General features: G+C 49.4%; 1 protein-coding gene across 1 annotated transcript; it reads left to right on the forward strand.

Annotated features, from left to right (window-relative positions):
• The first annotated feature begins 350 nt into the window (after nt 1-350).
• LOC311426861 (ferrochelatase, mitochondrial-like) lies at nt 351-17,009 on the forward strand. Its single transcript, XM_084503588.1, has 11 exons — nt 351-506; nt 1,310-1,415; nt 1,701-1,820; nt 2,217-2,365; nt 7,628-7,762; nt 8,178-8,284; nt 9,439-9,537; nt 10,326-10,433; nt 11,391-11,555; nt 11,770-11,829; nt 12,317-17,009. Exons 1-11 carry the CDS (start codon nt 458-460, stop codon nt 12,449-12,451), a joined length of 1,233 nt encoding a protein of 410 aa, XP_084359714.1. The 5' UTR covers nt 351-457; the 3' UTR covers nt 12,452-17,009.
• The last annotated feature ends 5,966 nt before the right edge of the window (nt 17,010-22,975 follow it).

Below are 22,975 nucleotides of genomic sequence, written 5' to 3' on the forward strand. Positions count from 1 at the left end.
GGCCGCTAATAACAGTTTTCGGAAAGGCGTTCAGGTGCTTGGAGCTCAGCGGAGCTTAATTAGAAAGGGTAAACAAATCTTCGAAAGAGGATACAAGGCGCAATTAAAACTTGGACGTCGTGCGCGTCCTGGGCTCCGTTCCCCCTGCAGGCGGCCCGCTAATGGGCTCGCTAATGGGCAAATTGGGCTGCGGGCAGCGGCTCCGCCGCCTCCCGGGCCCCAGCCGCCAGCTCCGCGATCGCTATCGGCGCGGCCAGATGCCATCTCCCCAGGGCAGCTCCTCCGGGGCGGGTCGCTCCGGGCCCTGCCCGGCCCTGCCCGGCCCCCCGCTGCGGCGGGCGTGCGCCGTGCCCGCGGGCGGGCGGGCGGGGCGGGGCGGCCGGGAGCCGAGCGGGGCCGAGCGGAGCGGAGCGGCCGGGAGGAGGCGGCGGCGGCAGCGGCGGCGCCGTCTGAGGGAATGCAGGCGGCCGCCAACATGGCTGCGGCCGGCCGGGCCGCGCGGCCCCGTGAGTGCGCGGCGGGTCCCGGCCCCGGCCCCGTTAGGCGGCCGGAGGGAGGGAGCGCGGGGCCGGGGGGGCGGCCGGGCCGAGCCGGGTTGAGCCGTGCCGTGCCGGGCTGGGCTGAGCCGGCGGAGGGCAGCGGCCCCGCGTTACACAACGGCCGCGCCGGGGCCGCCTTTGCGTAACGGCGTCAGCGGCGCCGGGCCGGCCCCGGGCTGCCGCGCCCCCGCCGGGCCCCAGGCGGCGGCTCCCGGCGGGACCGTGCGGGACGGGACGGGACGGGACGGGGCGGGCTGGGACCCACCGCGGGGCGCGGGGATCGGCCGCGGGGGTCCCGGGGCCGTGCCGGGGCCGTGCCGGTCCCCGCGGGGCTGTGCGGGGGCAGCGGGAGGTGCGCGGCGCTGAGGGACCTGGTGAGGGAGCGGGTCCCAGTCCCGGTGAGGGGAGCTGTGCCTGGGGGGTCGCTGGGGACCCGGACCCGGACCCGCTGTGCCCCGCAGGGCTGCTGCAGGAGCACTCGTGTTCAGCCAGCCCGGGTGCCCCCGTACCCGTGCTTCCAGCAGTTTCAAACATACAGCTGGAGCCTGACTTAGGGAGGCATCTGTTGGTTTTTAGGTTGCTGCCTGCTACCCAAGTGGGTGTGCGCTGGGTTTAAAGAAAGCCAAAAGCTCGCGCTCTCTGATTCCAGGACCTGGCGCTTAAGGCAGAAGACACCAAAGGGCTCAGTGGTGCCGAGCGTTTCGCCAGCGGGTGCGGGGCTCGTGCCTGCCTGGTGCCAGGTTTCCGATGCCTTGTTCTCTCTCCTCCAGTTGTCAAAAGCAGCAGCTCCCTGCGGGTCCCCCTGCGATGGCAAGGCCAGGCGTCCGCGGCCGTGGCGGCCAAGAGCACGAAGCCCCAGGTTCAGCCAGCAGCGCGGTGAGTTTGGGGTCAGGCCTGGCCGGGCGGCCGCTGCCCCGTCCCTGTGACACAGCGTGCAGCTGGCCCGCCTGACGGGTGGGCCTGGGGGCCGGCATGCCTCGTGTGCCCCTGCGCTGCCCGGCTGTTCCTGTTCGTAGTTCATGTTTTTTTCTCATAAGCAGGATGAACTTTAAATAGGATGCTGCAAAAGAAAAGTGCGGATGGACAAGCTGATTAAATTGCAATTAAAAAAAAAAACCAACAGTATGTTGCTAGGGTTTGAAATATAATTTCCTTCCATAGGAAACCTAAAACGGGAATCTTGATGTTAAACATGGGAGGTCCAGAAAGGCTGGATGATGTGCATGATTTCTTACTTCGACTCTTCCTGGACAGGGATCTAATGACGCTGCCAGCACAAAAGTAAGAAGCACCAGGAACTTGTGTGTTACAGTCATTGTGCAATGTTTTTGTCTTAACTGCAGGCTCAGGCATTACACTTTAGTTTAGCATATATCAGCATTTCTTAGAACTGTTTAGTCTTTGGGACCAGATTGTGCAAGATGTGGTATTGTAATTTTCTGGAAAGAAGTGTGCCAAGGTCAATCTCTTCAAACTGCAAATTCTGGTTTACTGTCACCTGGCAAGTTTGGGGAGGGTGACAGAGCGTAACATTAAACAAGCCACACCATGCTGGTTTGCTTGTCATCTAGGGAGGTTGCCACAGAAAAAAACCCACTCCAGTAGAGTTTTTTTGGGGAAGGGGGTGGGGGTGATTGGGGTTACAATATTAACACGTGTGCCTTCTGAATGCTTTAGTAAGTTAGCACCGTTCATCGCTAAGCGCCGCACGCCGAGGATCCAGGAGCAGTACAGCAGGATTGGAGGTGGGTCACCGATCAAGAAGTGGACGGCAGTGCAGGGAGAAGGCATGGTGAAGCTGCTGGATAGCATGTCTCCTCACACAGGTACTTCTTTACCACGGTTCTTAGAAGCTTCTTTGGCCTGATGTGTTGAAAACACAAGCTTGTAAAGCAACTTTTGCTTTTGGCTGTCAGTACTCATTCACCACAAGCCGACAGCCAGGTCCGTACCCACCTTCTCAGGCTGGATCCAGTATGTGCTGCGGTTCAGCTGCCACCTCTGTGCCCAAGGTAACTAGTTTGAGCTGTCTGTATGGCCACCCTGAGATACTTCTGGCACGTTTCATCTTGTGTAACTTCAGCCATCAGGAATGGCACCATGGGAGTGGCATTCTTGCTAGGGTAAAGGAGATGGAGATTAGTGGCCATTGGCAGTGGCTGTATAACCCCATGTGACTGTAGCTCAAATTTTTGTACCTTTTATGAAGAGGTGTGTGAGAACGATGATCCTTTTAGGCTGCACATGTGTGAATGCACACACAGAGTTAAGGAGTCTGTCAGTCTGGGGTTTCCTGGTTGCTCGTGTTCTGCACGCTGATCTATTGAGTTTCACAGAGGGTGGGATCTCCTGCTGTACGATGCACGGCCACCTTCTTGTGACCGCTGCTTGTAGCTGACGGCAGCACGGTGCTGCTCAGCTCCGCACGCCAGCAGCAGCCAGCAGCTGGGGCTGCGATGGAGCTGTGCTCCCTGCTCCTGCTGCCTCCTGCACGGGGCCAGCTCGGCGGGATGCTGTGCAGGGACTGGCTGGCACGATCCAGCTCTGAGGCCAGAATTTAATGCTGTAATGCCTTTTGTACCTGTCTGGTGTGCCAGTGTGAGCTGAAAGGGTTGGTGGCTGCACAGGAGGGTGTCAGCACTCTTAAACTGCTCCCCAAAGCTGCAGGTCTGCCATTTGTTCCTATGAAAGGTCCCCCGAAATTACTGGTTGCTTCAGAGCTCTCTCCTGAGTTACGTTGCCTGAATCTGTAGCTGCTGCTAATGGATAAAAGATCTAACACCAGTAAGGCCCCATTTCAGGCCTGAAGAGGAAGAAAAGATATGTTTTGTGGCTGAACACTGCAGGGCTTGGGCGAGTGATAGCAGTGAGCTCCGCCCGAGGGCACGAGCAGGCGATAAGGCCTAATGGCTTGGCATGGCTAGGAGTAGATACTGCCTTTGCCAGTTCTTCCTCGACTATCAGAGAGCTTAAAAGGTGAACAAAGCCTCCCTCCCCTCTCTGCAGATCACAGAGCCTCTCTGAACCTTGCTCCCTTGCAGCAGGGAGGTGTGACTCTGGTGTGGGTTATCCTGTGCCACTGTGCCTGGGAGCACCAGCGCGATGGCAAAACGGTGTAGGTGCTTCTGTGAGTGCCCAAATTAGCAAAGCCTTAAGCTAATGCACTACAGTGGGCAATTGCAACCTGCTGGGTGTGCAAACACAGACCATTGGGGTCATTCACCTCATGTTAGCCAGCTGTGGTTTGTCTGTGTTCAGTGGCTTTCTCCTAAAACCCCCAACCAAATAGATACAAGAGTCATTTTTAGCCCATGCATTCGTGGTGGAATCTGCAGCAGTTTGGCTGAACTGCTTTCAGACGGGTTGTTAGCTGAATTTGACTTTATCTTGTGTTGTTGCTCTGTTAGCAGCTATGATGAATTCAAGTCTTTGTTCCTCTGCCTCTTGCTGAAGGTGATAGATCATTTGCTTGCAGTACATCTTATGCTGGTTTCTTGCTATGTGAAATTAAAACAGTGCCATTAAAAGCATGGCATTAATAAATGTGAGTGGCAGCACCAGCAATCAGGCTGACACCCGCGCAGCAGCTTGAGGGTAGTGGCGGTCTTCTGTCTCTGTCGTCTCGTGGGACAGAGAAAAAAGGCCCAGTGAATCATCACTGCTTTGGCAAGCCAGGAGAAACGGTGATGCGATGGTTGGTCTGCCTGAAACGAGCTGTCTGGGGGCCACCTTTGTTCCAGTAAGGCACTTCTCGGCATTACGCTTTTTTCCTGAAGCAGCAAGCCAGCTTTGAGAGTAGAAGGAATTAACGAGATCACCGAGTTGCCCACTGTGTTCCTCCCCAATGTGTCAGCTGCAGATAATGCTTCTCATCCTGCCGCTCCAATGGGAGCACTAAGCGTTTGTACTGGAAAAGCTGCTGGAGTACCAGAAGCAGAAGAGGGGAGCTCGCCGTTCTCTTCAGCTCAGCAGCTCTCTGACGAGTGGTGCTGCAAGCTGCCTTCTCCCTGCGGCTTCCACGACCTTTGCAGGTTTGATGCTGGTGGGTCAGGGAGTCACCCCCCACGTTAGACCATATATGTTACTTGATTCTCGGCAGTTTAGTAATTCTTTGTGGATTCTACTTCAGATTTGGGTAGGAAAGGGCTAGAGGCAGGAGATTTTTAAATTTTTTTAAAAAAGATAAATGTCTGGAGCTGAAAAGTAATGCTCTTGAAAGTCTAGCTCCAGAATTCCCTTATTCATTCAGCATGTAACACGTCACTGATGCCTTCATTTGGATGGTATTTGACCTGTTTTTCCCCACAGACACTATTCTCTAACTTAATTCCAGCTGCAGTCCCTCCAAGTACAGTAAAAGCCTGCAGCAGAGCCTGCGTCCTGCCCTGGCTCCAAAGGCAGCAGCGTGTGTGGCAGCTGCAGCCCCTCGGGGGTCAGGCTTGCAACAGGTTCTGGAGATAAAACTTACCGAGTTTATCTGCTTTTCCCAGCACACCACTCCCATGTACTTTTGTTCGGTGCAGTTTTTGTACAGTCACGCCTGCCTCTCTGCAGTCCTTACCCCTCAGAGGTCCTTTAAAGGCTTTTTTTTGTAACCTAGCGATAGTTTTAAATACCGAATGTGCTAACCATTTCCTTCAGCGTTTCAGGCAGCCTTGCAGTGGTACCACGTACCGTGTTTCTGCAGAGCAGCCTGAAGCAGGCGTGCATGCAGCCTGAGCGGGGCGGTTATCGTCAGAGCACTGGGTCAGCGTGCCGTGTTCGCACGGCGTGTCGGGAGCCCTGAGCATGGTTAACGAGTAACTTGTGGGCTGTGCCTGTGCCATGTGAAATGCAAGGTGAGGAAGAAACACTTTGCATCTGTTGTTGCCTGGATCTGGACTTGCGGGTGGCCTGGAGGTTACAGCTATTTGTGTATTTGCAGCTGATGGAGAACTCGAGTTGGACAGTGTCCCCCTGTAAAACTCACCTGTTCGCATACATCAATCGACTGACGCGTAGACTTGTTGAATATGTTCGACACATTACTCCCTGACATTGGGACTAAGATCAAGCAGTAAATAAACAGCCTCACCAATGTCATCTGGGAACAATATAATTCTAAAATGAAGCGTTATTGTCACAGGCAGCTGTCTGAAAATAAACAAGAGTTCTTCCTCTCTGAATGAATGCACTTGGGTGGGCTCAGTGGTCTGTAAGAATAAGTCACGCAAATGTGGTGACAGGAAAATACATTTCTGTTTGTTTAGTGCTAGCATCAAATAGGCTAATGTCTCACAGCAATTATATTCCAAGAAGGAGCCTTTTGCTTTTTTTCACTGTTTTTAGTTACAAAGGTTCAGAGTATTTTTACGAGCTGTATTTTAGCCAAGATTCCCTTGCTGTCAGAAGAATGAAAGCCCTCAGGATGAAGGGACCGTGTTGTTTTCTTAGTTTGGCAGCTCTTCATAGCAGGAGCTGTTGTGTACCTGAAAGAGTAATCCTGATTCTGACTGTACCTGCAAACTGAATGCGTGTACACACATGAAAACCTGGTACTTGCTGCCTGTGGTCCAGGACAGAACATAATGCTGTGAGGGCATTGCAAGAAGTTCCCAGGTTGGTCATAATTTTCCTGATATGTCCTTTCCCAGGTTAAACTCCTCCTGTCTTTGCTCTGGTTAGTCAGATTTTTGTTTTCAATGCCATTTAAAAATGTTAGAGGTAACTGGCCTCCAGGCTCCTGAGGGTGGGTTGTTACTTGCTACTGCTCCCAAGTGGGAGGTTTTTTTTTGCCTCCTGCAAAGAACTGGGGCTGGCTAAACCTGCTTTCCTGAGTCCTGCATAAATCTGTGGAGTGCAGAACAAGCACAGGACATTACTTCCTTCAGAAACCTGTTAAATGGTATTTCAGAGCTAGTGACCTGGAAACCAGGAAAAAGAAACTTTGGGTTTGTTCTCCTAGAAGCCTGTCTTCCACTTAGAACAAAACAAAAAAATCAAGGAGAAACAAGCAAACGTAAACCACCACACTCACAAACCTCAGAGCTGACACCCAGAAGGTTAGAGGTGGAAAATGGAAAAACCTGAAATGTTGTCCTTGGAAAGAAAAGTATTGCTTCCAAAAAGCACTGAAGTGCTTACAGGCACAACGGTCTCTGTGCAAAACAGAAACAAACCAGAAATGGAAGAACCTGCCTCCCTTCCTCAGCACCCCCATCTGCTGCCCCAAACAAGCCCCTGTCCCTGGGGGTTTCTGTGCAAGCAGAGCAGTTCACCAGCGTGAGGGATGCTGGCTTGGTGACTTCTCTGCTGGCACCTGGCACACAAAAGGGGTAGAATTGTCTGGTTTTCTTGCACTGCCTTGCAAGCAGCTGATATCTGTGAGGTGCCTTTTCCTGTTTGAAAATCAGACCCTCTCAAGCTGACGACTGCAGAGCAGAACATCTCAGTGCTGGCACGCACAATTACAGCCCAATTGTGTTTGAAAGTTTAGTTAAATAACATTTCCTGGAACGAACAAGCTGCTTAAAGAATTTGTTTCCTTTTAGCAGAGTGGGTGGCAGCACGAAGAAAGCCTTGTCTTCCCGAAGCTTTGCCAGTTTAATTACGTTGCGGTATTTAAAGCATCCCACTCCTGATTTCGGTGCGGTGAGCTGTGCTGTTAGGAAGACCACAGCTCTTGTGTAGCAGTGATCTGTTCGGGTACAGTTATGTTCATTCAGCATCTTTTAATGGCACACTTTTACCAACGCATCCTTTAGATCCGAACTTCCCAGTAACAGATCAGAGCTCCGTGCAGCCTAGAAGCCGTGCCTCTGCTATCTGACCGAAACGAGGAGGCTGCTGCTTTCTGCAGGTCGTGTAAATCTCTTACAGTTTCTGCTAAAGGAAACTGAGTTACCAGCCTAATACGTACCAGACAAAGATGTGTTTGTATGCCGGTGGTTTTGAAAGGTAGCCAGGGAAGTGTCAACAGGTTTATTTTGACAGTTTGGTGAAAGTACCTGCCGGGTTCTGTGCCTCGTACCTGTTAGCAACACGGTGTTGCTGAAAGTCACGGGTCGGTGCTGTTTTCTGCAACTTCTTCTCCTCTCTTTGTCTGGCAGCACCTCACAAGTACTACATCGGGTTCCGGTACGTGCACCCTCTGACGGAAGAGGCGATCGAGGAGATGGAGCAGGACGGCATCGAACGGGCCATCGCCTTCACGCAGTACCCGCAGTACAGCTGCTCCACCACAGGTGAGAGCCCGCAGCTCCTGCACCGAGCCCGTCCCCTCGGCTTCCTTGCCAGCTCCAGCTCTGCTGTGTTTACTGCAGTGCTGAGTTCTAGCCAGAAACTCTTTAGGTAGGGATAGCTTTGTTACTGTCATTACTGCAAGAGAATATAAACGGAAGCCCCAGGAACACCACTGAGTAAGCTTTCTCCATGGAAACTGCAGTAACTGTTCTGCAGTTAAGGAATGGTTGAGCGAGTTATTCTTGTACGCTGTGTGAGCTTTGAGGCAGTTGTTCCCCTCTGATGTTCTCAGTTCTGAGTTGCATTTGAACTGTTTGCCATTTTAACATATTACAATGCCTTGCTACAAAACTGTTTTCATCCGACAGGTTGCTGATGCCTTGGATAACCTGATGTTGTTAATTCCCTGTCTTTCAGGAAGCAGTTTAAATGCTATTTATCGCTACTACAATAAAAAGGGGGAGAAGCCAAAGATGAAGTGGAGTATAATTGACCGGTGGCCCACACATCCCCTGCTCATCCAGGTATGGGTTTGTAGGAGAGCCTTTGAAGTTGGCAGTCAGAACGAGGTGTGTGAACTGAGCAGGTCTGATACAGAGGCCTCCAGGGACAACAGGGTACCCCGAAATATTCTTCTTAAGGCACTCTTAGAGCTGCAAGGGGAATGTTGCAGTCCTCTGCATGCACAGTGTGGGTGTGCTTCAGCACCCCAGAGTCAGAAGGGCTCGTTCACAGCTATCTCATTGTCTTTTCTGTGTTATCACACTGATGGACACTCCCAGGGGTTTTCTGAGGTTGGTTAATGTAGGAGAAACTTGGTATGTTTGCATTAGCACCTGATTTCAAAAGAAAAAAGAACTAAGTAAATACAGATGTTTATTCCATTTCTTTTTAAGAAATGTTTGCTACCAGTGAAAACACTGCATGATATTGAGCAAGAGGAATGTTCTGAGGAATCAGTTTACTTACTACAAGTCGCAGTAGTAAGTAAAGCTCACTGACTGCTAGTCATAGCGTGCAACAAAGCTTATGAGCTTTTTAGCTATGAAATATCCTAAAAGAAGATGAACCAATTTGCTGATTTAGGTTGTGTTTACACATTTTTCCTGTTGACTAAAAAAATAATAAAAAGGAGAAAAAAAATGAGAAGAATAAAAGGAATATTTCAGTGTAAGGGTACATCTTAGTTATGGTAATGAAATGTGTCTTGTCTACTGTGTACGCAGTTGCAGAAAGATGGTTATTTCACAAGAGATGTTCTGGCATGATAATGTGTGAATGTGACCACCACGTACACCTTGTTCTAGGAGTGTAGTCCTGTTGTTAAAGCAGTTTGAGCTGGAAGGGACCTCTAGAGGTCGTTAGCCCAAATTCCTGATCTGAGTAGGTCTGTGGTGAACTCACACAGATCACGTCTCCTCTGTCAGATCAGAGCTCAAAGGCAGCAAAGAGGTAGCTGTAGCCACAGCAGTGGCTGTGCAGGAGCAGTTACAGGGCACCTTCTTGCTCCTTCCTTTCCTGAGAAAATGGCACGTTTGTCCCTGGAGAGAGCTTCTCTTTTGGCTTGGGTTCTGCCATTTTTGTGGTGTGCTGAGCAGAAGAGTGGCTCTGCCTGCGCAGTGTGCGGTTCCCTTCCAGCAAGTCCTGATCCAAGTCTCTGCTCTTTCTTTCTGACCAGTGCTTTACCGACCACATACAGAAGGAACTGGACCTGTTTCCACCTGACAAAAGGAAAGATGTTGTCATCCTTTTCTCAGCTCACTCGCTCCCCATGTCTGTGAGTTACGTTGGGCTGTTCCTATAACTGCTGACCAGAATCGTGCTGGCTAAGCTGAACTGGAGGGTGTGCAGCTTGCACGCTTGCAGAGTAAAACCACACAAATAGAAAGATGAGTTGCTGAGTTGTGGCTGACATGGAGCTGAGGTCAAGGCACGTGAGCTGTGGTGGCTTTGCTGCATTTGCTCGGATGTGCACCGCTGGCCACCCCTGAAGGGAGGGCACTGGGTTAGGTGGATCGGTGGTCAGGCTCCATATGGCTGCTTTTATGGTCTCACAAACTTGCCAGCTCAAACCCGGGCGATAATGGTATTTTCTCACCTCTAGGAAGTATTAATAACCCTTTCCCTGGAGGAATGAAAGTAGTGTCTTTGCAGGGCTGCACTAAAGGGCATAATCCTCTATCAGTGACTGCAGTGAAATCCAGTCATTTAAAAAAAAATCAGTGCTGTTACCAAAATGTAATCATATCTGTATGAGAAGATTGAAGAATTTGTCCTTTGTCACTGGAGGGAGGAGCAGCAGATGCCCTGGTAAAGCAGCTTTGCTGTTGGTTTGGCCGGGCAGGAAGGCACTTCAGCTGGAAGGGCAGGAGGAGCCCTGGGGGCACCCCTGGCCAGGGGCTGTAGGGTGGGCTGGGGCGGTGGTGCCTGCGGCCACCTGGTGCCACCAGCCATGTCCCCACCATGCCCCAGTGCTCGGTAGTGGCTAAAGGCTGTGTGAGGTGAGGACAGGGTGCCCGCACAGACGTTCCCTGGAAGAAAACGTCTGCTGTTTGTGTCTTGAAGGTAGTGAACCGTGGTGATCCATATCCACAAGAAGTGGGAGCTACTGTTCAGAGAGTCATGGAGAAGCTGAACTACTCCAACCCCTACCGGCTGGTCTGGCAGTCCAAGGTAGGTGCTGGAGAACCACACCACCACCCGCTGCTGCCAAGAGCTTCAGGTGATGGAGCATGTGGTCCTCCCACAGTGCCATAACCCCAGACAAGTATGCTTAATGCGTCTGTTAGAAAACCTACAGTCTCACAGAATCACAGAATTTCTAGGTTGGAAGAGACCTCAAGATCATCGAGTCCAACCTCTACCTAACGCTAACAATCCCCACTAAACCATAAGTCTCATACCACCCAATTTGGTATTTTTCTTTCTCTGTCAGAAAGGAGAGTAGAGCATTCATTGCTTTTTTAAGTGTTACTTTTAGATGGTCTTGGAGCAATTTTTCAGAAATTGTCACTGTGAAATAGGCAGTCTTTATAATGACATACACATAACCCAGACAAGCTTCGTTAGTCTTGATGAAGACTTGCATTATTTTTTGCTTCTTATTACTACTGCAAGTAACAAGGAACTTAATTTTTACCATAGTTACGTAGTACAATTAACCATATGTTTCATTAGCATTACACCTACCATGCCATTGTTTTGTTCTTAAAGTTGCATCTTATGGTACATCGGCACCAAGTACTTCATGGATAGATAAGGGTTAAGGTGGGTTTTCTGCATCCTGAATGCTTCCATCTTCAAAAGGCAGGTAAATCCCCCTTCGTTAGTGATCAGGCTTTTGTTGAACTAAAAATAGCAGAGCTTCATTGAAACTTTTATTTTAATGCAAGTCTCGTTTAAGGCCAGCCCAGGTTCTCTTTTTAGGGGATTTAAATGGAGGGACAGTGGGACAGTATGTCTTCATAAAAACCTAACAGATAAAGTGAAAGGAAGAGTCAAAAGCAGAGAAATAGAGATAGCTGTCTCCTTCTTAAATATAACTTGGTCTGTGTTGCCTTGCTTAAGGAAAACATGGGTGTTTTTTCTAAGAATGATTTTTTTGAGTGTTTTTTCCTCCTTTTCTTACAGGTTGGGCCAATGCCTTGGCTTGGTCCGCAGACAGATGAGACCATTAAAGGCCTGTGTCAAAGAGGAAAGAAGAACATGTTGTTGGTCCCAATAGCATTTACAAGCGACCACATTGAAACGCTTTATGAACTGGATATTGAGTATGCCCAGGTTTTAGCAAATGAAGTAAGTAGTGTATTGTTTTCATAGCTGTTTGGGTAGTGGTGCTCTCAAATTATTTTTTCTCTCAAAATTTTGCTTTATAGGTGCTCTTTGCAATATAACTTGGGGCTTTTTTTTTTTTTTTTGTAAATTGAAAATGAATCTTAACTCAGGGGAGTTTTTAGCAACATGTAAGTAGATGTAGTAGACTTAACTTTTCTCCTTGTTTTTGGTCCAGTGTGGAGTTGAAAACATCAGAAGAGCAGAATCGCTGAATGGAAATCCACTGTTCTCTAAGGTATTTTTGCTGCATTAGTAATAAAAGTAATTAGTAATTACTTTTATAAGTAATAAGTAAATTAGTAATAAAAGTTTGCAGTTGTGTGTTTCCTATTAGATTGTGGATGTCTTTTTGTAGTTTTAAAGTATTTTTCATGTAAGAGGAAAAATAGAAATACGTACTTAATCCACATACCACAAAGAGTTTTTGTTGACCATGTTTGTTTTTTTTAAAAAGTTCTAAAGTTTGCTTTGACAAAGAAAAGCAAATTTTTATTCATTAATAGTTATTGCTTAATGGAATACTTATTTTAAGATACTGTGTGAGTGCAGTTCTGAAACAGGATTTTCCACTGAATCAATGGGGGATAGTGCTTAAAAGTAGAGTGAGCTCTGATGGCTACAAAGTTTGGCGATCTCACTAGTCTGTGTGACACGTTGAAGTGTTTTCTGATTTTATGCAAGGAGGTTTGCTCACTTCTGTTTTTTAATTAACTGTCTTTCAGGCTCTGGCAGACTTGGTCTGCTCACACATCCAGTCGAACGAAGTCTGCTCGAAGCAGTTAACGCTCTGCTGTCCGCTCTGTGTAAATCCTGTCTGCAGGGAGACAAAAGCTTTCTTCACTAATCAGCAGCTGTGATGGGCAGTGTGGGATGGCACGGCTGGCTTGTGCAGGAAAATTGCCCTGGTGAAGCGGTGCAAAGGAAAATCTGCTTGACGGAGCTCTCTTGTGTTACGTACTTACAGGCTGGTAGTCTCAGTGGTGTTAACCTCTATAGCAGCTTGGAGAATTTGACTTTTTTGGTTTAATTTTTACTTATGTTTTCTTTGTTTGAGAAGTGTTTGTAGAAAGTAGGGAAGCAAGGGCGTTTGTTCTGAGATGTGAAAAGGTCTCATCTCATCTGATTCTGTTTGGACTTAATATGAGTCTGCACGGAAAAGCCTAACAAGCTTTTATACCAATTGGCTTGTTTCCTGCAGAGGGATTTCTTTGTATGCATTTTTTTTCATGAGTGCATTAATTTCAGTTTTCCAGTGCAAGCACACAATTACTTAGTTTTGTTTATGCAAGGCATAGCATAACCAGCATCATCACCAGTTGTCTCTTCTGAGAGCGATCTCTTCGGATGGGTTTGAAGATCAAGTGACTTCTAATGCTTTTTAAATAATTGTATATTTTTTTAGAACATAAAGATAAGGTTTTGTTTTGTTTCTTCCTGCCAGAAACTTCCTGTGAAAGCTTAGCTGGGTTAGTAGAACTCACAAGACTTGTTTACATTTTCTAGATTAAAACACTTTCATCATCTGCAGGAAAGCCCCTGCACTTGAAAAGCATACAGTGAAAGACAAAATTCTGTTTGGACAATGCTGAAGAACGTGTGCACTTGACACAAACTGTGTATGTTTCAAATCTAGCAACCATCAGCAGCGTGAGTTGAAACATACTGGTTCGTTTTCAGCAAAGTGACTTTATTATTATTACTATTAAAAAGGGCTTTCTCTGTTTGGTTAAGGAAATTTAGTCAGGCTCCTTCTCTAGAAGGTTTACAGATCTGCTCTGTGCTTTCTACTGTGTCACAGTGCTGTGGTATTTGTGGGTATCTATGGACTTACATAGGTACAATTGATCTAGCCTAATTGATGTTGTTATTTAAAAGTGAGATGATGAATCAGGAGTAATTCACGTTGCAGATGCCTGAGCGCAGAGAGGCGAGCAGGCCCCTCGTGCTGACGGCTGTGTGCTTACACGTACCTTTGTCAGAAGCCACATTTTGTCTGTTACATTTCTGGCACCAGTCGTGAGCCTGGAGTTAATGAACTCGTAACCCATCTACACTTCTTGCTTGTTTCGGCAGGAGTTCGGGTGCTGAGTCCCCCTTAGTGGTGGTAGCTGTGTGCAGCGCGAGGAGCCTTCTGAGGGCGGCATCCCTTCGCTGTCAGCACCAGGACTGGCATCCAGCCTGGTCTCGGGATGGGAGGGGACTCCTTTCGGAGGCTGTCACCACACAGCATGCCCGATCTCGGCACCTGAAGTAGCGTAGGGTAGAAGCACTGCAGCACCTCAGTCACTGGTCCTCCCCACAGGGGCCTCCCTGGTGGGCTGGAGGAGCCGCAAAGCTGTGAGTGTTTGCAGGGACTGAGCCATATGAGTATTAGTCTAGCTGTCGCCTTGGTGGATGTCAATGTTTACTTCATTTAACTAGCACTGAAACGCCAGCCCTTTGGCAATGCAGGTTGTTTTCTGTACAGTGATGATTCAGCTAATCATGAGGTTTGAGAAGCAGGTGCCCTGCTGCTCAGACAGGTTTACTCGCGTGTGTAACTGAGGCATGAAGAGTTTGAACTTCTGGTCTTTCAATGGTGGGCTTGATTAAAAAGAAAATAGGCCTCTGTTGGTGTAACAGAGATTGATCTTGTTCTATTTTATGCTAAAGGAATTAAAGGTGGGGTATTAAAAATGAATGGATGCCGTGCTGGTCAGCCAGTGGGCCAGGTACTGCCAGGGAGCGATGTAAATCCCGGTCTCCTGCCTCGGTAGGGCCCACGGCCCCCCAATAAGTCTTGAGGGTCGTTTGAAAAGTCTCCACTGCCATCCAGCAGCTTCCAAATGTGACTGTGGTGAGACAGAATTAAACTCCTTCAGTGCCAGAACTGCCTGTGTTACTGCTGCCCCCTTGTTGCTGTAGCAGAAACAAGTCTTCCTCCACCCTTTGTACCTGTGCCTCTTCTCCGGGCAGGGAGACGCAGGGGCAGCTCTGCCGATGCCAAGGACGTGCCACTGTGTCCTCCCTGCCCTGGGCTTTGACTTCCAGAACCTTGCTGTGTTTGTAGTGCTCCCCGACTAGCAGAGGTGTACGGTTTTCAAAGAGTGGGAGAATATAGGGGAATTTTTCCCCTTTTGTGGACATGAGTAGAGACCGGGCTTTAGAGTGTTGGGTAGGACCAGTAGCGTGACCACAAGACACTACCTAGTCAAAGTTGTCTCTCTCCAGGACCTTTGGTTGCCTTCAAGTCTTTCAGCTCAGTCTGTCTTGGCGTGGAGAGTACCTGAATTCCCACATCAGTGCTGCAGGGAGTTTGTTACGTGTCTCCCTTCTGCCTTTCTTGCTCAGCTCGTGGTCTCTGCTCACTGCCGCAGCAGGAAAAGGGAATGCAAAGCTGATTCCTGCCCTCTCTCAGGCGGAGTAGGTAGGGGTATCATGTATAAAGGGGTGACATTTTTATGGAGAGGCTTCAAATCAATGTCAGAGGACTGACAATGTCAGCAGTATGTGTGGGGAACGAATCCCTTAGGTCTCCTGTTGGATGAACTTTTCTCCATTCCCACTTCTCTGCTTGATGCTTGTGGGTGAGTGGCAAACAGTCTGTTTTGTAAAATCTTCCCACTCATGCCTCTTTCCTACCAGCTGAAGGTGCTTGTGACCTCCAGAGCCAGGTTGCCACCAGCACATTTCAGTGTCTGCAGCTGAAAACTGAAGGTTGATTTTATGTGATCATTGCAATGCTATAAATACAGATCAGCTTTTTATTTCCATACTGGAGAGAGTACTGAAAATATTAGCTGGCACTAATTATGAGGCATTATGTTTGTCCCCAGTAATAAAAGGTATTTAAAATGCACTTTTTAGTATGCTAACCACAAGTGAGATAATTACTAAGCATCTTTAGCAATTGTTGCTATTAGGCCATAATGCAGAAATCACTTAATTTTCTAGCTTTTAGCAGGTGTCTCTCATCTCATAGAATTGGTGGGGTTTTTCATTTTGCTGAATAGTTTATTGTGATATCACTCTCCTGTTATTTAATGCACATTATTTTGTCTTAGAGCAGCATCAAAAGCCTGTTGAAAAGCTATCTGAGCAAGTTAAGTAGCAGCTCCACTATTATTTTTAATAGGAATCAGTTTCTTCCCCTGGCATTTAAAAATTCAATTTTAAAAAAGAAACCAGAGAGACTGGCAACAGTGGGAATTCTGCTGCCGTTGGGATCTTCTGATGCTGGGTTTGATGTCTGGGAGCATTTCCCACTACGTTAACTGGCAGTGGAATTCTCCTGACCTTACTGAGATGCTTCCAATCCTGATGTCAACATCTGAGCTGGTCTCCTAGGTACTGTTTGTGGTCAAAAGATGTTTTTTCATAAGCGCTTCTAAGAAGTGATTCATCTCCCCTCTGAGTGGATGCCTGCAGCAGGCTGGGTGAGTTCTGTCCTGCTGCTGCCCTGCATGCCTGGTGTGAGGAGAGGCGAATCCCATCCAGCTGTGCCTTCCTGGTAGCACCCTGCGGTGCTCTGTAGCTGCTGTGGCTGGGAGACTGCGGGCTTAATCCCCCAGTTATGCATTCGGTTTTCCCCTCTGGCAGACTTTGAACATTTGGTGCTATTGACTCAGGACCCGGTCCTGTCAGATCCTGAGCACTTTGCTCTGAATTATCTGAGTGCGTGGAAGTGTCAGCCTCTGGGAGACTGCAGTCTTCTGACAGAAATCTGGTCTGATTTTTTCCATTATCAATTATTCTCCTTTCGCAGTACTGCAGCTCCCAGCTGACGGTGCGGGCTGGCACACAGCTGGGGAGCGAGAAGCCAACCTGGTGCTGCCGAGCTCTGGCCTGAGCCTGGTTATCCTCAGGAAAAAGGTGGGGAGGGAAAGGTGCTTGCGAATGGAGTGCTGTGAGGAATTTGCTCATGGTGAGACTGTCCTGATGGAAGTCTGCAGTTTGGCTTTTTTTTTTCCCCCCTTTTTTAGTTGAAGTTTTTCTCTTTCGGAGTTTAATAAAATCTCCCTCGGTACTGGGTGCATTTTAGAAAATGTGATAGCTTCCAAAAGCGGTGCTGTAATATTAAAAGGCGTGTGAATGATGTCAGCAGGCTACGCTCCCACTTGCCATGGAGAAGCAGATGTTGCAGTTGAGGTCAGTGGGGCCAAGATTTTCCTAGGAATATTTAGAAGCTCGCTTTTGGTTCCCTTTCTGTCACAACAGGAGAGCTGGAAATCAACATGAAACGTAAGCTGTAAAGGAGAGAGAAATCACGTTTATTTTTTAATACCAGATGTGTACAAATACTTGCTCTTAGTCCTACACGTGTATTTCAGATTGAACAAGGACTTCCATTTAATGTAATTAACAATTTGTATAATCTTGCTGTGTACCATTTACCACAAAGTTGGAATTTCAATTAAAGTTTTTTGGAACAAGGAACTGAGTCGTGTGTCTTGAGTGCAGCCCTTTCTGGCGTGCTTGGTGTCCTCTGTCCCTTTCCTTGTCTCTGCACCAAGGCAAGCACCCACCAGCAGGCGTGGGGCAGCGTTCAGCAGGATCCATCACTTGATTCTGAGACATGGGGAACAACAAGGTTGGAGAGGGTGAGCAATTTAATTTAACATCACTCTGCTTCTTGTTAGAGCATGGCTTTTGCATGCTTTCTGTACAGCAGGCTCAAGACGATGGAGAATGCCTTGTGTTAGTTTTGAATCCCACCTGCAGTTGTTAATTTATTTAGTTATGTATTAACAGTCTCCAGGCAGCTTATTTCTTATGTTAAAAATTAAGTGCTTGATTGATTATTTTTTAGAACAGTGATGAGAGTTGCTGTATACTTAAGCTGATCCATTAGTGAGCTCTCATTACTAGATTTGATGGGAGAGAGAGAGAGGAACGGCTGGAAGGAGATGGGAACAAGGGAAGAGCAGTGGCTGTGTTTCCCTTCTTCCCTCTGGTATTTCAGTGACTGCAATTTCCCACCTGAGCTGTTCCCTCTACGAGTGCCGAGGACACTGCTCTGAGCACTGTCCTGGAGCGGAGCGGGGTGCTGGGGCTCGCTCAGCACCCACAGGGCACAGCCGCTGCTCCCTCCTGATGCCCTGCTGGTACCTGGCCACGAGGCACTGAGGGCTGGCCCTGCCCTTTACTGATTTATATTTTATTCCTCTTGCTTCAGGAACAAGGAAATGCACGCTGCAGTGCTGAGGGAAGTGCTGTGCACGTGGCCTGCATCAGGCTCGCTCTTTCTCAGAGCCCCTGGCATCGCCACCGCCCTGTCTGGGGGCTGGTGGAACTGAAAGCTCGCCTGAGGAACTGAGGTCTGCCCGGGGACTGCTGGAAATCGAAGGGAATCGACTCGAGCCTGCTTAGGGCGAGGTGATCCTCGGTGATGGATGGAGGCAGCACTAATCCACTGCCTCTCGCCCGGCAGGTGCTGTGCTGGCGGCGTGGTGTGTGCTGCCAGGGCGTGGGGGTGGTAACGCACAGGGGAGCTGCACACCGGGGGTTATAATACACAGGGGAGCTGCTGTGGTTGTCTGACCCCAGGAGAAGGCTGCTCGAGCAGACAGCAAGCTCCCCTGCGGGGACTTCAGGGTCTGGACACTGTTTGGGGTTTACGTTGGCTCTTGTGAGCGGGGTGCTAGAGGATGGAAGAAGTACTTCAATAGCAGCTGGCACTTCAAAGCTTGGGAAAATGTCTGGGTGTCTGTGAAATTGTCCGGGATCAGACCTGGGATGGCAAGCAAACCTCGCAGTGATCCATATGGGGCTGCCTGGGCCCTTCACACCACCCGGCGGGGGGTCACCAATTGGGGGGCCACCAATGGGGGGGTCACCAGCAGCAGGAGCTGGTGCAGGCTGAGCCCAGGCGTTGTTTTCCCCTGGGAAGGCGGGGAGGGAGCCGTAATGCAGAACCCAGAGCCCTCGGCCATCCTCTTCCTGTCACTTTTAAGGATGATCCATAACGTGTGAACATCACCCGCAATTGAGGCCTAATTACGTTTCTCAAGTGAGCATGTTGCATTTTCAAGGAAGTCTTAAACGAGCACTTAAGCTGTAATGCTCTTGAGTACACGCTGCGGATTTCAGGGCTCGCTCTGCATCCGAGGACGGTGCTGAGCTGGTGGCAGCATACTCCCACAAGTACTTTTATCGCAGAGTTATTAGACCATTATGGTCTACGATTGTCTTTTACTGCCTTTGATTTCTTCTGTTGTCAGACGTGAGGAAAGTGATGTGTAATCTGATCCAAAATGCCCTTGTTTGTTTTAATCTACTGTTTTAATATATTATGGCTTCCTGCCATTACGCTGCTCGGAGATGGACCCTTGAGTCACTCACGGAGGTTTTATCTGTGCAGAGCCTGGAAGGCTTTTTCCAGTGGGCACGTCTGGTGGCAGGCAGGGCCCTTCTCCTTTCCCTCTCCTCCACGTGTGTGCATGCCCTCCCACAGCCCCTTTCCACCTGGGCACCGACAGTCCCGCTGCTGCCCTCCACACTGCCCATCACGAGTGGTTTTGCTCCTGGCCCTTCGTTTTGCTTAATCACCATCCTTGGTGGGTGTCCAAACCTGGCTGCTTGCGGCCCTGGGCAGCTCTGCAGCTGCCCCAGCCTGAGCAGGGCTTGGAGCACAGGGCCACAAGTTTCTATAAGGCTCTTTGGTTAAACTTCCCAGTCACCAGGAGGTGTGGATTTCTGCAAAAACCACTCCAGCCTGGCCAATTCCTCCGCCCTCCTTCACTGTGGCTCTGAAATACCTGCATGTGCATGCCCAGCACACCGCCACTAACTGGCTCTTGGTGGTCACATCCCACCAGAGTTTGGGCTGCTGCACCATTTCCCAGGCAGTGGTGCTGTGCTGTGATGCAGACGAGGGCAGGAAGCAGTGCAGCTGATACTGGCTGCTTCTCTGCCCTTGCTGTGCCCCGAAATGGGGCAGAGGTCCTGGTCCCACGCAGGCGGTGCTCAGCACCCCGGCAGCTCCGTAGTGCTGCTGCCTGGGCCGCCCTGCCTTGGTGGCTCCCAGCGCTTGCTGCAGGGTGTATGGGCACAGCCCCCGGCCCCCGGGCAGTGCCGAGGGCATCCCTTCCCCAGGGGGTTTCTGCAGCTGATTTGCAGCAAGTCCCCCAGCTGAAGGCAAGCGGCGTGCCGCAGAGACACAGCACTGCAGCTGCCGTGCGCTCGGGTCATCTTTCAGCTTTTTGTCAGCTTAATGAAATGGTCCCGCTTCCGTATTCCAGATGTGGCCCCTGCTAAGTGCCTGGAAAATGCGTTCCCGGGGGAGCGGTCCCGCAAGTGAAATGGAAATGACCTACTGCGGACTGCATTAGTTTCGCCGTAATCACTTCTATTTTATCTCCTTTTGCTGGCAAAGTGTTCTCGCCCTCGCCCTGCTGCTCCCCGGGGTGCTGGCACCTGGGGCACCCCTCGCACCCTGCTGCCTGCCCCTGGGGCAAGCCTGCACCGCGCAGCTCGGGACAGCCGGGCTGCCCAAACTGTACCCTGTCTGAGCGTGGTGTGGGTGTGCGAACAAACCCACCCAGAGAAATACCGACCTCGCTCAGTGGTCAGTCATCAAACCTGGAGGTGCCAAAGCATCCTTGTTCATCAGCAGCTTTGGTAAGAGTGAGTGGTGTGCCTTCGGAGGAAGCACTGGGTACGTTTGCTTGGGTGCAGGGGGCAGACCAGCTGCGATCCACTGCAGGTGAATTAAAGCCCTTTACTGGACATTAATGGCAGGATTTGTAGTGCTACAGCTTAATGATAGAAACACAGATGTAAAGAATCCAGCACTGTAGAGCAAACACTGGAGTGGGAAAGTAACAGTGCCATGTTGATGACACAGAAAATACGAAAACATCTTCCCAACACTCAGCTTTATTACCAAAGAGGTGGGCATTTGGCAGGAGGCTTAAAGTGCCGTGTGTCAGCAACTACAAAGCAACATCCCCCCTTCGTTCAGGCAGAGCAGCAGCTGCAGCCAACACCACAGCTTTTTGCAAGCACAGGGCAGGGTTGTGCCTCGCTGTGCCCATGATGTGGGTGAGGGTTTTGGGGCCGCACTGGGAGAAATAACCTGCTGCTGGGATCGGCTTGGGTCACTGCTGCTCCGAATGGCCCAGCGGGGAGGGCTGCAGGGGGGTCACGTGCAGCAGGGCAGACACTGGGGCTGAGGAAAATGGACATTTGATACTTGGTTATTTGTGATTTGGATTTTCTGTGTGTATGGACAACCAATTGGTGGTTACATGTGATGGAAATGTGGCATGGGACAGGGCACAGGAAGGCTGCTGGCCCCGAGGGAGCGCTGTGCTGCGAGATGCTGCGGCCGCCAGCCCAGCTCGGTGCCTCCCCTTCCCCGGGGTGCTCGGGCTCCCTGGAGCTGGGAGGTGAAGGTGGAGAGGAGACTTCAAAAGCACCGATCGGAGCTCTTTGAAATAAACTGCTGAAGATGCAGGTCTGCTTCTCTTTGCACCGGTAGCCGCTCAGTGAAGTTAAATGAAGCAGCATAAATTTAATTAATGGCAGACTGGCTCACAGCATCAGGAGAGGGATATAAAGAGAATGAGCATGAAAATGAATTCTTCTGTGATTCCATTAACCACAAGGTTAAAAATCAGTGCTAAGGTTAGATGTGAGATAATAAAACCCAGGGTGCCCCTTTACCGACATGGGCTGCCGTGATGCCACCAGGCTGCCCGTGTGCGGGTCGCAGTGCTTGCATGGGGATGGGATGCGGGGCTCCCCTGTGTCCTGGTTTGGGCTGCCTGAAACCCCATGGGGGATAACTTACCTCGTTTGATGGTAGTTTAAGATGTGCTGCATCATGTAATCCCATTATTTACCTAAATATAAATGACTTATTCTTGAGCAAACATCATGACTGCTATAATGTACACAGCAACGTACCACTGACTGAGGCTTTTTTTATTGATATTATTTTTCATGGGAAAACCAGAGGCCATAGGAAAAGGGGAAGGAGAAAAACGACGAGTTTGGTGACCTGTCTTTGTTCTTTCCTCCTGTAGCTGGTTTGCCCTGGGCAGCAGCCAGTCCCTCATGGGGGTGATGCCAGGTGCTTTCTCTGAAGGACACGTGGCTCCTCGCAGGTGCTAAACCTTTCTGAGCGTGGCCTCATGACCAAGCTGAGAGATGATTTTGTGCACGAATAACCAAGCTGTGCTTACAAATGCAGTTGACGATGCTTTTCCTATCTGTAAAGCCCCCAGGTCAGCTCCTTTCCCCAAACCAATGCCGAGAATCAAAGTGCCAGGAGGGAACGGAGGAGCACCCGGGCCCGGCATCAGAGGAACAGCACAGCAAAGACCGTGGGCAAGTTCCTGCTGCTTCCCCCCCGAGCACTGCCACTAAGCCTGAGTTCCCTGTCCCGCAAAGACCTCAGGTGGTGGCACTGGAGTCAATGTGGCTGCATTGTGCCACACATGATGAACAGGAGTAAAGGTTAATGCACTGGAAAATCTTTGCAAGATGAGGTCTGGGAGAGGAGGTTTGCAAAACCATCCACTTGAGAAATCATCTGCGGGCTAATTAAGTTGCTTTTCCTCATGCCCTGTTTTTCCCCTATTCTATAATCCATATCCAGCATTAGCTACATGAGCTGCCTTCACAGATGAACGTGCCTTTTTTTTTTTTCCCCAAAATGCTTTTTGCTCGTACTTGTCCTGATCCTATGTGCAATGTCACATTTTTGGGATGTGGCCCTGTGTTATCTGACTGCCCGGCTCTGTTTCACCCTGCTGCACCCCTGGGCTGCTGCTGGCCTGGTGGGGAGCAGCACGGGGCTGTGGTGAGGGGCTGCTCGCTGAGAAGGCACCTGCAAAGAACAGGAACGGGTCGTCGCACAAGGAAGCAAAAGCGTTGTTTTCCTCCTTTATTGAAGTTTGGCAAATAATATGTGTGTGTGGTTTTTACATCAATAGCTATAAATAAAAATTTGAAAACAATGTAATACTTGTCATTAAGATAAAGGACATCTATTGGCACAAATCATTGAGTAAAAACCCTTTAATGATAAAATAACATTCACTCTTTAGCTACTTTATTTGTCTGAAAAACTCAGCTTACACTCAGTTCAACATATCACCTTCCACAAAGTTAAAAAATGACATAAAATGGCATAATAAAATATACGTTAACTTTCATAATACAAGTACCTTGGAAAATTTTGGTAAGCTGGACCACCTACTGCTGAGCACAGTAGTGGACATTGTCGTCATCTCACATACTCCTCGTTTCCTTTGGATTGCAAAATGCGTGTGAACTTAACGGGGAGATACTACGAGGACCGCGGTGTGTATGAGTAGTCTCGGGGATCTGTTAGCATGAGTTGAGTTTACTGAAACAAGTAGCGATTCTGCTTATTGCGGAAGAACATATAAAGC

Source organism: Aythya ferina (genome assembly GCF_964211825.1).
Source record: "Aythya ferina genome assembly, chromosome: Z".
NCBI lineage: Eukaryota > Metazoa > Chordata > Aves > Anseriformes > Anatidae > Aythya > Aythya ferina.

Coding starts and splice junctions, on each gene's coding strand:
- LOC311426861 (XM_084503588.1), top strand. CDS start 458: ATGCAGGCGGCCGCCAACATGGCTGCGGCCGGCCGGGCCGCGCGGCCC. Junction 8,285..9,438: donor CACATCCCCTGCTCATCCAG/GTATGGGTTTGT, acceptor CTTTCTGACCAG/TGCTTTACCGACCACATACA. Junction 10,434..11,390: donor GGCTGGTCTGGCAGTCCAAG/GTAGGTGCTGGA, acceptor CTTTTCTTACAG/GTTGGGCCAATGCCTTGGCT.